This window comes from Nanorana parkeri, unplaced genomic scaffold, assembly GCF_000935625.1.
Source record: "Nanorana parkeri isolate BGI_ZX_2015 unplaced genomic scaffold, ASM93562v1 scaffold3236, whole genome shotgun sequence".
Lineage (NCBI taxonomy): Eukaryota > Metazoa > Chordata > Amphibia > Anura > Dicroglossidae > Nanorana > Nanorana parkeri.
The window spans coordinates 32,121-43,950 of record NW_017309504.1 but is presented as its reverse complement, the minus strand read 5'-3'; the positions used below and the strand labels follow the sequence as shown (position 1 = coordinate 43,950).

The window sequence follows — 11,830 nt, the reverse complement described above, 5'->3', positions numbered from 1 at the left end:
TTTTTAACGTCTAGTTTGTGTTCTGTAAAATTCGTGAATATTAAAACACTAACAACTATTTGCTGTTTTTAGTTATTTTTGGAAGTTCTCGGGTTTCTACGGAAGTATAATGTACGCGTATCATAAAATGACTCTATAGAATGGAAGCGACGGGGGATAACATAGGCTGCAGTGTCTTTATTCTACAGGAGGTTGGGATCGCAGTGGCAGTCCATTGAAAGCACAGACAGGAAGTGATGTGAGGTAAAGACAGGAAGTGATGTGTGCTATAAACAGGAAGTAATGTAAGCTACAGACCGGAAGTTGAGTTGGAAAGAGGTTGAAATAAGACATTGCTGGAACTGGCAGCAGAGGAGGTAAGATGTTATTTTATGTTTACACCAAGTAACCCCGCCCCCCCTCAAGTTAGGTTTTGTCCTCCATATTTAATTTGATGTCTCAGATCTCAAGTAGAAGGTTGTTACATGCATTTGGAGGGATATAGAACCATTTCCATCCTCTTGGCATCTTTGATCGCCAGCTCCATCTGTGAGTGCCCTTACTAAGGGTGTGGAGACTAGGGATATACCGATAGTATTGGTACCGATACCAAGTATTTGGGCAAGTACTCGCCCCAATTCTCCGATACCGGAACTTCCTATCGGAGGGACATCTGCCAGTGCCGAGGGAGCCGGCTTCCTTTCCAATCAGGAAGCCGGGCAGTGGGTTATGACCCGCCTCCCTGATTGGCTAGGGAGCCGGCTAAGCAGCCTGGCTTCCTAACCCATCAGGAAGCCGGGTGGCACGTAATGACCCGCCTCCTGATGGGTCAGGAAGCCAGGCTGCCTAGGAACAAGTGAAGCTGGCTTCCTAGCCAATCAGAAAGCCAGGAGGTGGATCATGACATGCCCTCCCGGCTTCCTCATTGGCTAGAGAGCCGGCTTCACGTGCTGCTAGGCAGCCTGGCTTCCTAACCAATCAGGAAGCCAGGCGGCACGTAATGACCCGCCTGCTGATTGGTCAGGAAGCCAGGCTGCCTAGGAACAAGTGTAGCTAGCTTCGTAGCCAATCAGGAGGCGGGTCATGACTTGTCACCTGGCTTCCTTATTGGCTAGGAAGCTGGCTTTACGTGGTGCTAAGCAGCCTGGCTTCCTGACCAATCGGGAAGCCGGACAGCACCTCATAACCCACTGACCGGCTTCCTGATTTGGTTTGGAAGCCAGGCAGTCTCTGAAGCCGGTGTTCTTTTGCAAGAACACCGGCTTCACAGGCAACGGGTCATGGTCCACCGCCCAACTTCCTGATAATTGATGCACGTGGCACCGGTATTTGGTATCGGCGATTACCTAGAAAGAAATATCGGTACTCGAAACTGAAAAACTGGTATCGGTGCATCCCTAGTGGTGGCATCAATCTAACACACCTCCTTGTGATGCCGAAGGGCGTTATAATACTTCTCTTTGAAGCCCAACTGCAGTGAGAACCTTTTACCCTGAGATTTAGAAGAGAAGGTTGGAACCTCTTCCCATGTTTGGCCGATTTCCCTTCTACGCTCTGCCGTTTGGCACTGGCCATCTGGAAGGGAACTGAAGGGAAACCCTCCGAATCGGGACACAGACAGAAGACGTCCTCAATAGAGATTCCAATTTTTCTCCAGTCCATCCAACAATAAAAGGTTCTGGTTAGAGTTGGGCTTCCAAGACAATCTCTACCTCTCACTCAAGGGTACGTAAACCCCAACAACGAACCGCTTTCATTTCCTCCCTTTTGGTTGGTCCATTGGAAGCATTTTGTTTGACGTTGGACAGAAGTCTTCTCAGCTGATAACTTCCTGAGCTCTCTGCCTGGGGTTCAATCTCATCTATTACATTGTTCTACAGATGTCCCCTCAGTTATGGAGCAGAGCAAAAGGAGGCTGTTCTGTAGTCCCATCCTGTTGTCCTGAAAACTCAAAGCAGAATTTATAAGCTGCAATATGTTACATTGATTTTCTTGGTTTTAGTTATACGTTCCGTTAGAATGATGAGCAAGACCTGTAATGAGTATAAGAAGCGGTCTGAGAACTCTGGAGGAACTCTGTGAAGACAACATCCATCACAGCACAGTCCAGGTCATTCTCATGTTATTATTTATTTATAGAGAGGAGTGTCCTGTATGGATCACATGACCACATCAATAAGCATGGACGAGGACCAGAGTCAAATGACTGAGAGGATATTAGACCTCACCCTGGAGATCATCTACCTGCTGACCGGAGAGGTGAGGAGGATTCTGGGATGTCACATGACATCACCATTATCTTTATTAATAATTCTGACCAGACAGGGGAGTTGGGTTCTAGGAGATCCGTAGTGATGATTGTTCTGTCTTTACTCAGGATCATAAAGTAGTAAAGAAAATATGCGGAGAGCCAATAACACCCAACAGATGTCTTCATGGGACATCACCCATCACAGAGCTTCCACCTCACCGCCTGACAGTAGAAATAAACAGCGCCAAGAAGATTCTAAAAGTCACCCGGAAGATGATTGAGCTGCTGACGGGAGAGGTGAGCGGTGCCGGGAATTCTGGGACATGATGCAGGAACAGACGAGGGATGTGTCTGGGTGGTGACTGTATCATTCTGTGTGTCAGGTTTCTATAAGGTGTCAGGATGTCTCTGTCTATTTCTCCATGGAGGAGTGGGAGTATCTAGAAGGACACCGGAATCTCTACAAGGACGTCGTGATGGAGAATGAGCCGCCCCTCACATCACCGGGTAAGAGGAGAGAGCAGTACGGAGGGTCCACCTAGATCCCCCATCATCTGATACACACATAGAAACAATATATTCAGTCAGTGTGTGTGTTTCCTACAGATGGATCCAGTAAGAGGAACCCACCAGAGAGATGTCCCCGTCCTCTGTATTCCCGGGATTACACACAGGAAGATCACACCGTCCCCCACCATGATCAGGTAGGTGGGACTCAGCATGTAGACCTAAAAATCTATTCTAAGCTATGAGAGAAAATTTTATATATATTTTCTTTTTTATAAATGTGTTCTATCATTTTTGGGGTTTAGGTTAAAGAACTGAAAGATATCCAGCCTAAAACGAAAGCAGAAGAGACGTTGATGAGTGGAGCTCAGAAGTCTGCGGAGAAGGGGGAGATGATTATGAAGCATAACCAGGAGCAATCTTCTCTACATATGGACACAAGTAAGGATCATCTCCATTCCTCAATATAACGTCATGTGACCAACAAATGAGGAGGAGATACTGTACACCATATGAGAGGTCCATCTCCATTCCTCAATATAACGTCATGTGACCAACAAATGAGGAGGAGATACTGTACGCCATATGAAGGTCCATCTCCATTCCTCAATATAACGTCATGTCCCCAACACATGAGGAGGAGATACTGTACACCAGGGGTCAAGTCCTGAGCTACTAGCCCTGCTTTAACAGTTACTCGCCACCAGTTGCCCACCTAACCCCTACCCTGCCCTTAACTCCGCCCCTAAACACACCCACTTAAATAATCTTGTAAATCACAGTGTTAGATGTTTTATGCAAGATAAAGTTACAAAAATAAATATTAACAACTTTAACAATATTACCATAAAGGTCCCTGCCCCCACATATAAAATATTACCTTCTTTCAGATCCCTGGTGATCTGGTGCGATTAGTAAGGTCTGCAGACATTACTAATCACTCCGTTTTCGACACGGAGCTCACTGAAGAGCTGCGGCCGAAAGGAAGGGAGACAGACCACCAGAAGCAGCTGCTCCCACGAGTCAGGTACTGACTCAAGCCTGACTGCATTTCCACTCGCCAAATGCGAGCAGGCGAGTGGAAATTTTGAGCCCTGCTGTACACCATATGAAGGTCCATCTCCATTCCTCAATATAACGTCATGTGACCAACACCATTCCTCAATATAACGTCATGTGACCAACAAATGAGGAATTACTGTAGCGCTTAAAAATATTTAGTGCTAGACCAATATAAATGACTTCAGAATGCAAAGATTGAAGAATACTTCTAACATTTATTCATAAATTGTTTTGAACAGATGGACACCATGTCCGGAATACCTCTGAGGAACATTTTATTTTTGCTCCAGATTGTAATGACATCACACAACATTCTCCAGGAGTGAATCTCATTACTCATAATAGACATCACAGATCTTCCCATTCAGAGACATCAATGGATCCTTCTAATCCTGAAGAATCTTCTCATCAATCACATGAGAAAAGTAACACAACTAAGCGTCCCTATTCATGTCTAGAGTGCGGGAAAGGTTTCATTCAAAAAAGAAACCTTCTTAATCACCAGAGAAGTCACACTGGTGAGCGTCCTTTTTTATGTTCAGAGTGTGGAAGAAGTTTTATTCACCAAGTAAGCCTTGTTAAGCACAAGAGAATCCACACAGGGGTGCGCCCCTATTCATGTCCAGAGTGTGGGAAATGTTTCTTTCAGCCTGAAGACCTTGTAAGACACAAGAGAAGTCACACGGGTGAGCGTCCTTTTTCCTGCTTGGAGTGCGGAAAATGTTTCAGTGATAAAGGAAAACTAATTGTTCACCAGAGAATTCACACGGATGAGCGTCCGTTTTCCTGTTCAGAGTGTGGAAAAAGTTTTACGGAGAAAGGGAAACTTATTAGACACCAGAGAATTCACACGAATGAGCGTCCGTTTTCCTGTTCAGAGTGTGGAAAAAGTTTTACGGAGAAAGGGAAACTTATTAGACACCAGAGAATTCACACGAATGAGCGTCCTTTTTCCTGCCCAGAGTGCAGAAAAAGTTTTACCCAAAAAAGTGCACTTCAGATACACCAGAGTATTCACACCGGCGAAAGGTCATTTCCATGTTCAGAGTGTGGGAAAAGTTTTACTCAGAAAAGTGCTCTTCATAGACACCAAAATATTCACACGGGCAAAAAGTTTTTATGTTCAGAGTGTGGGAAAAGTTGCACTCAGAAGGGGAATCTTATTAGACACCTGAAGAGTCACAGAGGTGTGCGTCCTTTTTCATGTTCAGAGTGTGGGAAAAGTTTCACTGAGAAAGGAAGTCTGCAAAGACACCAGAAAATTCACACTGGAACAGAAATGTGTTCTTAGACACTAGAATTTTCATGTGGATAAAAAGTCGTTTTCATGCTCAGTGTGCCAGAAATGTTTTAATATTAAAGTGGTTATTCGCTAGAAATGTCACCATCAGGGTGGCCCTTGTTTATGTTGAGAGTGCGGGAAATATAAATTATAGTAATGTGGTTATCAAAAGAAACAGTGCTGAGCTGGTCCCACACTTACAGAATGACTCTATAACACTAAGCTGCTGCCATATGTGGGCAAATATGGTGACTGCAGGTGGGTGACACTGGTAATCATGATAACACTATCCTACTGAATGTAAAAAGTATCCCTGTAAAAAAAAAAATTACTGACCCAGAGAGTCCAATAAGGATTTGAACCCTAAAATTGGTGGTAGGTGAAGGGACCATCAACGCTGGTCGTCAGTGCAGAACAGTCCCCTTACGTTGTTGGTCAGCAGGTCCCTGTTTATGAAATTGCTTATCGCTGCTGTGCCTCGCTCTCGTTCCTTGCTAGGTCAGCTGCCGCCTGCATAGGTGTGTCTGAGGGCCGCAACCTGGGACCCGTCACAACCCTAACCCTTGTGGGGTGCACTGGTAAATACCAGGGGGCTCTTTAGACTCTGAGCCTCATCCATTTTTAGGGCTCCATGACAATCCCAGCCAAACGTGACAAGGGGTGCGGAGACTGCTGAGGGAACAATGTGGTGGCCATGTGGACACTAATCATAAAAGAACATCTAAGCCAGGGTGTGAGGGAGGGAGCTGCTGAGGGAACCATGTGTGGTGGGGATGTAGACACTGATCATAGAACATCTCTACCAGGGTGTGGAGACTGCTGAGGGAACAATGTGTGCTTGGGGATGTAGACACCGATGATAAAAGAAAACCTCTACCACGGTGACACTGGTGATGAAATTATGTGTGGTGGGGATGTAGACACTGATCAAAGAACATCTCTACCAGGGTGTGGACACTGCTGAGGGAATAATGTGGTGGGCATGTGGACACTAATAAAAGAACATCTTTACCAGGGTCTGGGAACAATGTGTGCTTGGGGATGTAGACACTGATGATAAAAGAACGTCTTTACCACCATGGCACTGTAAGAGAACAATGTGGTGGGAATGCAGACTCTGAGATTAAAGAACGTCTCTACTACGGTGTGGACACTGCTGAGGGAACCATGTGTGGTGTGCAATGTAGACACTGATCATAAAATGGCGGTCTCCACACCCTGCTAGAAATGTTGAGGGAACAATGTGTGTCCTGGGGAGTTTTCATCATTTCCTTCACACGTGGTCTCTAAACTCCATCGAGATGGTTTGGGATGAAGTCAACGGAAGGTTAAGGACACCTTCAAGGGCAACGCATTTGACGTAAGTTCTACGACAGCGTTGGCTTTACATTGTAGAATGAATTCTTTGAGTGTGTTTGGCCGTTCTATCTGCAAAAGGTGATATGCTAATGAGTCAAAATCCCCCCCCAGTCCCTCTCTGGCAATCACAACCAAGCTTATATAGACCTACACACCCAGCAGTCTCCTCAGGTTCATGGGTTCTGTAGACCAATCAAAAACCAGCTCATTCATTGTTATATTTAATATCCCTGGACAGGCGATGGTTCTACTGTGCGTTGGGTCCGAACTCTGATACTGTACACCCACCAGAACCAGAAGAACCGCCAAAAGAACCAAATACGAACAGCTTCTCCATCTCTCACCATAAAAACAGTACATTTGGAATTAAAGCGCTCGCCTTTTGGCCACCACACTTTGACGCGGGACACGGAGTAACTAAATCCGATCTTTATTCCGGCCGAGATACGTATATTTTAACGTGTTGAAAGTGTGGATTGCATACCGGTCTGCTATTTTTTGGGGTGCAGACACATCTACAGTAGAGGGCAGCCAAAAGTCGGCATTCATCTGTGGTGAAACTACAAATCCCAAAAGGCATTTCAAGACTCTAACAGCCACAGACATGACTCCCATAGCCGGAGGAGAAATGATCCAAACGTACGCTCTTTGGTTGCATCATAATACAAAGTATAATAAGGAGTGCAATAAAACACCGGAGGGGGGGTAAATTTTAAAACATAGCTAAGGCTGTCGTTTTTGACTTGACAGGAAGTGATGTCAGGTGCAGACAGGAAGTGATGTAAGATGCACACAGGAAGTTCTGGGTGGGAGGAAGTAGAGAGGAGACATTGCTGGAACTGGCAGCAGAGGAGGTAAGAAGATATTATTTTATATTTACACCCAGTAACCCTCCTGTCATGTCCGTACTCTTTTTACATATTTATTGTGACTTTTATCTCCAGCAGGTACTTCTGCGAACATATATATTAGGGCGACATTGTTTAATTAGATACATCCTAAATATAGAGCCATTTATCCAACCGTCCATCCAGAGCCGCCATTTATAGACCAGATACATCCTAAATATAGAGCCATTTATCCAACTGTCCATCTAGAGCCACCATTTATAGACCGGATACATCCTAAATATAGAACCATTTATCCAACTGTCCATCCAGAGCCGCCATTTATTGTTGTGGGTTGCTAAGGCTGTAAGCTGAGGAGCACTCAAGCTACGGGGCTGCAACACTCTGTAAAACCCGGAAGTGCCCACTGCTACGTGATAGTGAGGAGGCACCAGAAAACTGTCCAGACATCATCCATCCCGGGACAGTCCAGATAATTCTCAGTTCATCATTTCTCTACAGAAAGGAGCATCCTATGCAGATCTCATAACATCATTGAGGATGGACAAAGACCAAACCCATATGACGGAGAGGATATTAAACCTCACCCTGGAGATCATCTACCTGCTGACCGGAGAGGTGAGGAGGATTTTGGGAGGGTCACATGACAATGACATCACTTTTATCTCTATAAGAAAAAAATGAGATCTAATTGAAGAGTTAAGGATTTTGGAAGGGGTGTGTGGTCATATGACATCGCTCTTACCTCTCATAATAAAACTCATAGCTGACTAACGAGCTAATGTGGATTCCAGGAGGGCCACTTGATATCATTAATTCGCACAGACCTTATTGGGGAAGTGAGGAGGATTCTGGGAAGTCTTTACTGATCATTTTCTAAATTTACTCAGGATTATAAAGTGGTGAAGAAAATGTCTGGTGATCCATTAACACCCAACAACTGTCTTCATGGGACATCACCCATCACAGAGCCTCCACCTCACTGCCTGACATCTGAGAGAAAAGAGAAACAGATTCTAGAAGTCACCCGGAAGATCATTGATCTGCTGACAGGAGAGGTGAGCGGTGCCGGGAATTCTGGGACATGGTCCAGGAACAGACAAGGGATGTGTCTGGGTGGTGACTGTATCATTGTGTGTGTCAGGTTCCTATAAGGTGTCAGGATGTCTCCGTCTATTTCTCCACGGAGGAGTGGGAGTATCTAGAAGGACACCGGGATCTCTACAAGGACGTCGTGATGGAGAATGAGCCGCCCCTCACATCATCGGGTAAGAGGAGAGAGCAGTACGGAGGGTCTACCTAGATCCCCCATCATCTGATACACACATAGAAACAATGTATTCAGTCAGTGTGTGTGTTTCCTACAGATGGATCCAGGAAGAGGAACCCACCAGAGAGATTTCCTCTGTATTCCACACAGGAACATCATGAGATCCCTCAGACCCGTCCTCTGTATTCCTGGGATTCCACACAGGAACATCATGAGATCCCTCAGACCCGTCCTCTGTATTCCCCGGATTCCACACAGGCAGATCACAATTATTCATTACACGATCAGGTAGATGTGACTGACCATGTAGACCTAACAATGTATTCTAAGCTATGAGAGGACATTCTTCTATGTGTTCCTTTTTATAAATGTATTCTATCATCTTTGGGGTTTAGGGTGAAGAACTGAAAGACATCAAAGCTGAGATTAAAGAGGAAGAAGAAGAGACGTTGGTGAGTGGAGCTCAGCAGTCTATCGAGGAGGGGGAGATGATGATGAAGAGTGAACAGGAGGAATCTTCTCTACATACGGACACAAGTAAGTAAAACAAAGTTCACAATTTTTATTTTACGTCTGTGAATATGAAGTTTGTTTTTATACTTTTAGATGGGTTGACACATCTCGCATATCTAGCCCGTTCACCCCAGAGGAAACAAAAATAATCCTAAACCTACAGCAGATCCAGAGGAATGCCGAAAACACACATAGAGGGTTTGGCCCAATTTACTTCAAAAAGGATAAAATAATTCCATCTTGTTCTAAGAGGCAATCAAATAACTCCCGGATCAACATTCCACATAGCTTTTTCTACAAATATTAGTAGTCCTGTACATGTTTGTATTTAAAAGTCATCCAGTCTATTAGGTCATCCAGTCTATTAGGTCAGGTCGAACAAGTTCCTGTCCAAAACTATTAAACATTTCCACAGCTTTTACAGAAAAGAACCCTTTCCATATAGAGAGGTAATCCTTTTTTCCTTTAATCATACACTGTATATTATCTGCAGCCTTTGGTGATATCAGGTGCCACACTTGAAGACAACTATATCTAGTACGTACTTTACACCATGAAGGTCCATCTCCATTCCTCAGTATACTGTCATGTTTCCAAGAATTAGGGTGGAGGAAGGTCCATCTCCGTTCTCTAGTATGTTCTAATGTTTCCAGGAATTGAGGAGAAGGAAGGTCCATTCTCCAGTATTTTGCCATGTTTCCAGGAATTAAGGTGGAGAAAGGTCCATCTCTGTTCTCCAGTATGTTGCCATGTTTCCAGGAATTGAGGAGAAGGAAGGTCCATCTCCATTCTTCAGTATGTTGTCATGTTTCCAAGAATTAAGGTGGAGGAAGGTCCATCTCCCTTCTCCAGTATGTTGTCATGTTTCCAAGAATTAAGGTGGAGGAAGGTCCATCTCCATTCTTCAGTATGTTGTCATGTTTCCAAGAATTAAGGTGGAGGAAGGTCCATCTCCCTTCTCCAGTATGTTGTCATGTTTCCAAGAATTAAGGTGGAGGAAGGTCCATCTCTCTTCTCCAGTATGTTGTCATGTTTCCAGGAATTGATGAGAAGGAAGGACCATCTCCATTCTTCAGTATGTTGCCATGTTTCCAGGAATTAGGGTGGAGGAAGGTCCATCTCCATACTTCCGTATGTTGTCATGTTTCCAGGAATTGAGGAGAAGGAAGGTCCATCTCCATTCTTTAGTATGTTGTCATGTTTCCAAGAATTAAGGTGGAGGAAGGTCCATCTCCCTTCTCCAGTATGTTGCCATGTTTAAAGGAATTGATTAGAAGGAAGGTCCATCTTCATTCTGTTGTCATTTGTCCAAGAATTGAGGTGGAGGAAGGTCCATCTCTCTCCAGTATGTTGTCATGTTTCCAGGAATTGAGGTGGAGGAAGGTCCATCTCCATTCTCACAATTACAATGTCATCAATGTAGAAGTCCTGGTCCTCGGTGTGGTTTGGGTGTGTTGGATCCTTTATCTGGATTGCGGTCATAGTTTGGTGTGATGATTGCACACGAGCCCATGGCAGAGCTATGAAGATCTTATTAGTGCTCCACCAACATATATATCTCCTGAATACAAGGCTTGAAAATATTTTTAATTTTTCATGTAAAATTTTCTTTTACAGATGGATGTTTTGTTCCGAATTCCTCGAAGGGAGATCGGGTTTTACCTCTAGCTGTTAAGGCAGAAGATGATGACATCACACAACATTCTCCAGGAGTGAATCTCATTATAAATAATAATCATTACAGACATTCTCATTCAGAGAGATTAATGAATCCTTCTAATCCTGAGGAATCTTCTGACCAAACAAATACTATGACTTCGGACCTCCCTCTGGGATCTCACAGTGCGGAGAGGTCAACAGATCCATCTAATCCCAAGGAGTCTTCTTTATCCGATGGAGGTCACCCAGTAGAATGTTCATTGTCATCTTTGGATTGTGAGAAATCTCGCACTAAAAACAGAGCACCGCCTAAACAGCAGGGACGTCCCTCGGCTGAGCATCCTTATTCATGTTCCGAGTGTGGGAGATGTTACTCTAAGGAACAACACCTTCTTGTACACCAGAGAACTCACACGAAAGAGCCCCCTTATTCATGTTCAGAGTGCGGGAAATTCTTCACTAATAAAAAGAAAGTTCTTAAACACCAGAAAAGTCACATAAGAGGAAATCCATATTCATGTTCAGAGTGCGGGAAATATTTCATTAAGAAACAACACTTTCTTAAACACCAGAGAAATCACTTATTAGAGAACCCTTATTCGTGTTCAGAGTGCGGGAAGTGTTTCACTTCGAAAGGAAGTTATCTGAAACATCAGAGAAATCACAAAGGTGAGCATGCATATTCAGGTTCAGAAAGCGGGAAATGTGTGTTTCTGAGTGAAGCAGTTATTATACAACAGAACAGTCAAATGGGTGAAGGTCCTCTTATGTTCAGATTGTGGGAAATGATTAGAGCAAGGAGCTGGCAGCGTTCTTCTAAAAGAGGTGGTGGTCTGGAGTGACCACGTACACTAGGCAACACACAGCAAGGGCGAGAAATGAGGAGAGCACAGTGGCACCAAGGGGAGGCTTCTGAGTCTTGTTGGGCACCAAGGGGAGGCTTCTGAGTCTAGGTGGGCACCAAGGGGAGGCTTCTGAGTCTAGGTGGGCACCAAGGGGAGGCTTCTGAGTCTAGGTGGGCACCAAGGGGAGGCTTCTGAGTCTAGGTGGGCACCAAGGGGAGGCTTCTGGGTCTAGGTGGGCACCAAGGGGAGGCTTCT

At 44.6% G+C, this 11,830-nt stretch overlaps 1 protein-coding gene across 1 annotated transcript in view; it reads left to right on the top strand.

Annotated features, from left to right (window-relative positions):
- Positions 1-11,830, top strand: part of LOC108802949 (zinc finger protein 585A-like) — a 40,393-nt gene that overhangs the window by 7,558 nt on the left and 21,005 nt on the right. Inside the window, exon 4 of the mRNA XM_018574791.1 lies at positions 4,239-4,872. Within this exon, the coding sequence (XP_018430293.1) occupies positions 4,239-4,872 (634 nt within the window). The remainder of the gene's footprint in view (positions 1-4,238; positions 4,873-11,830) is intronic.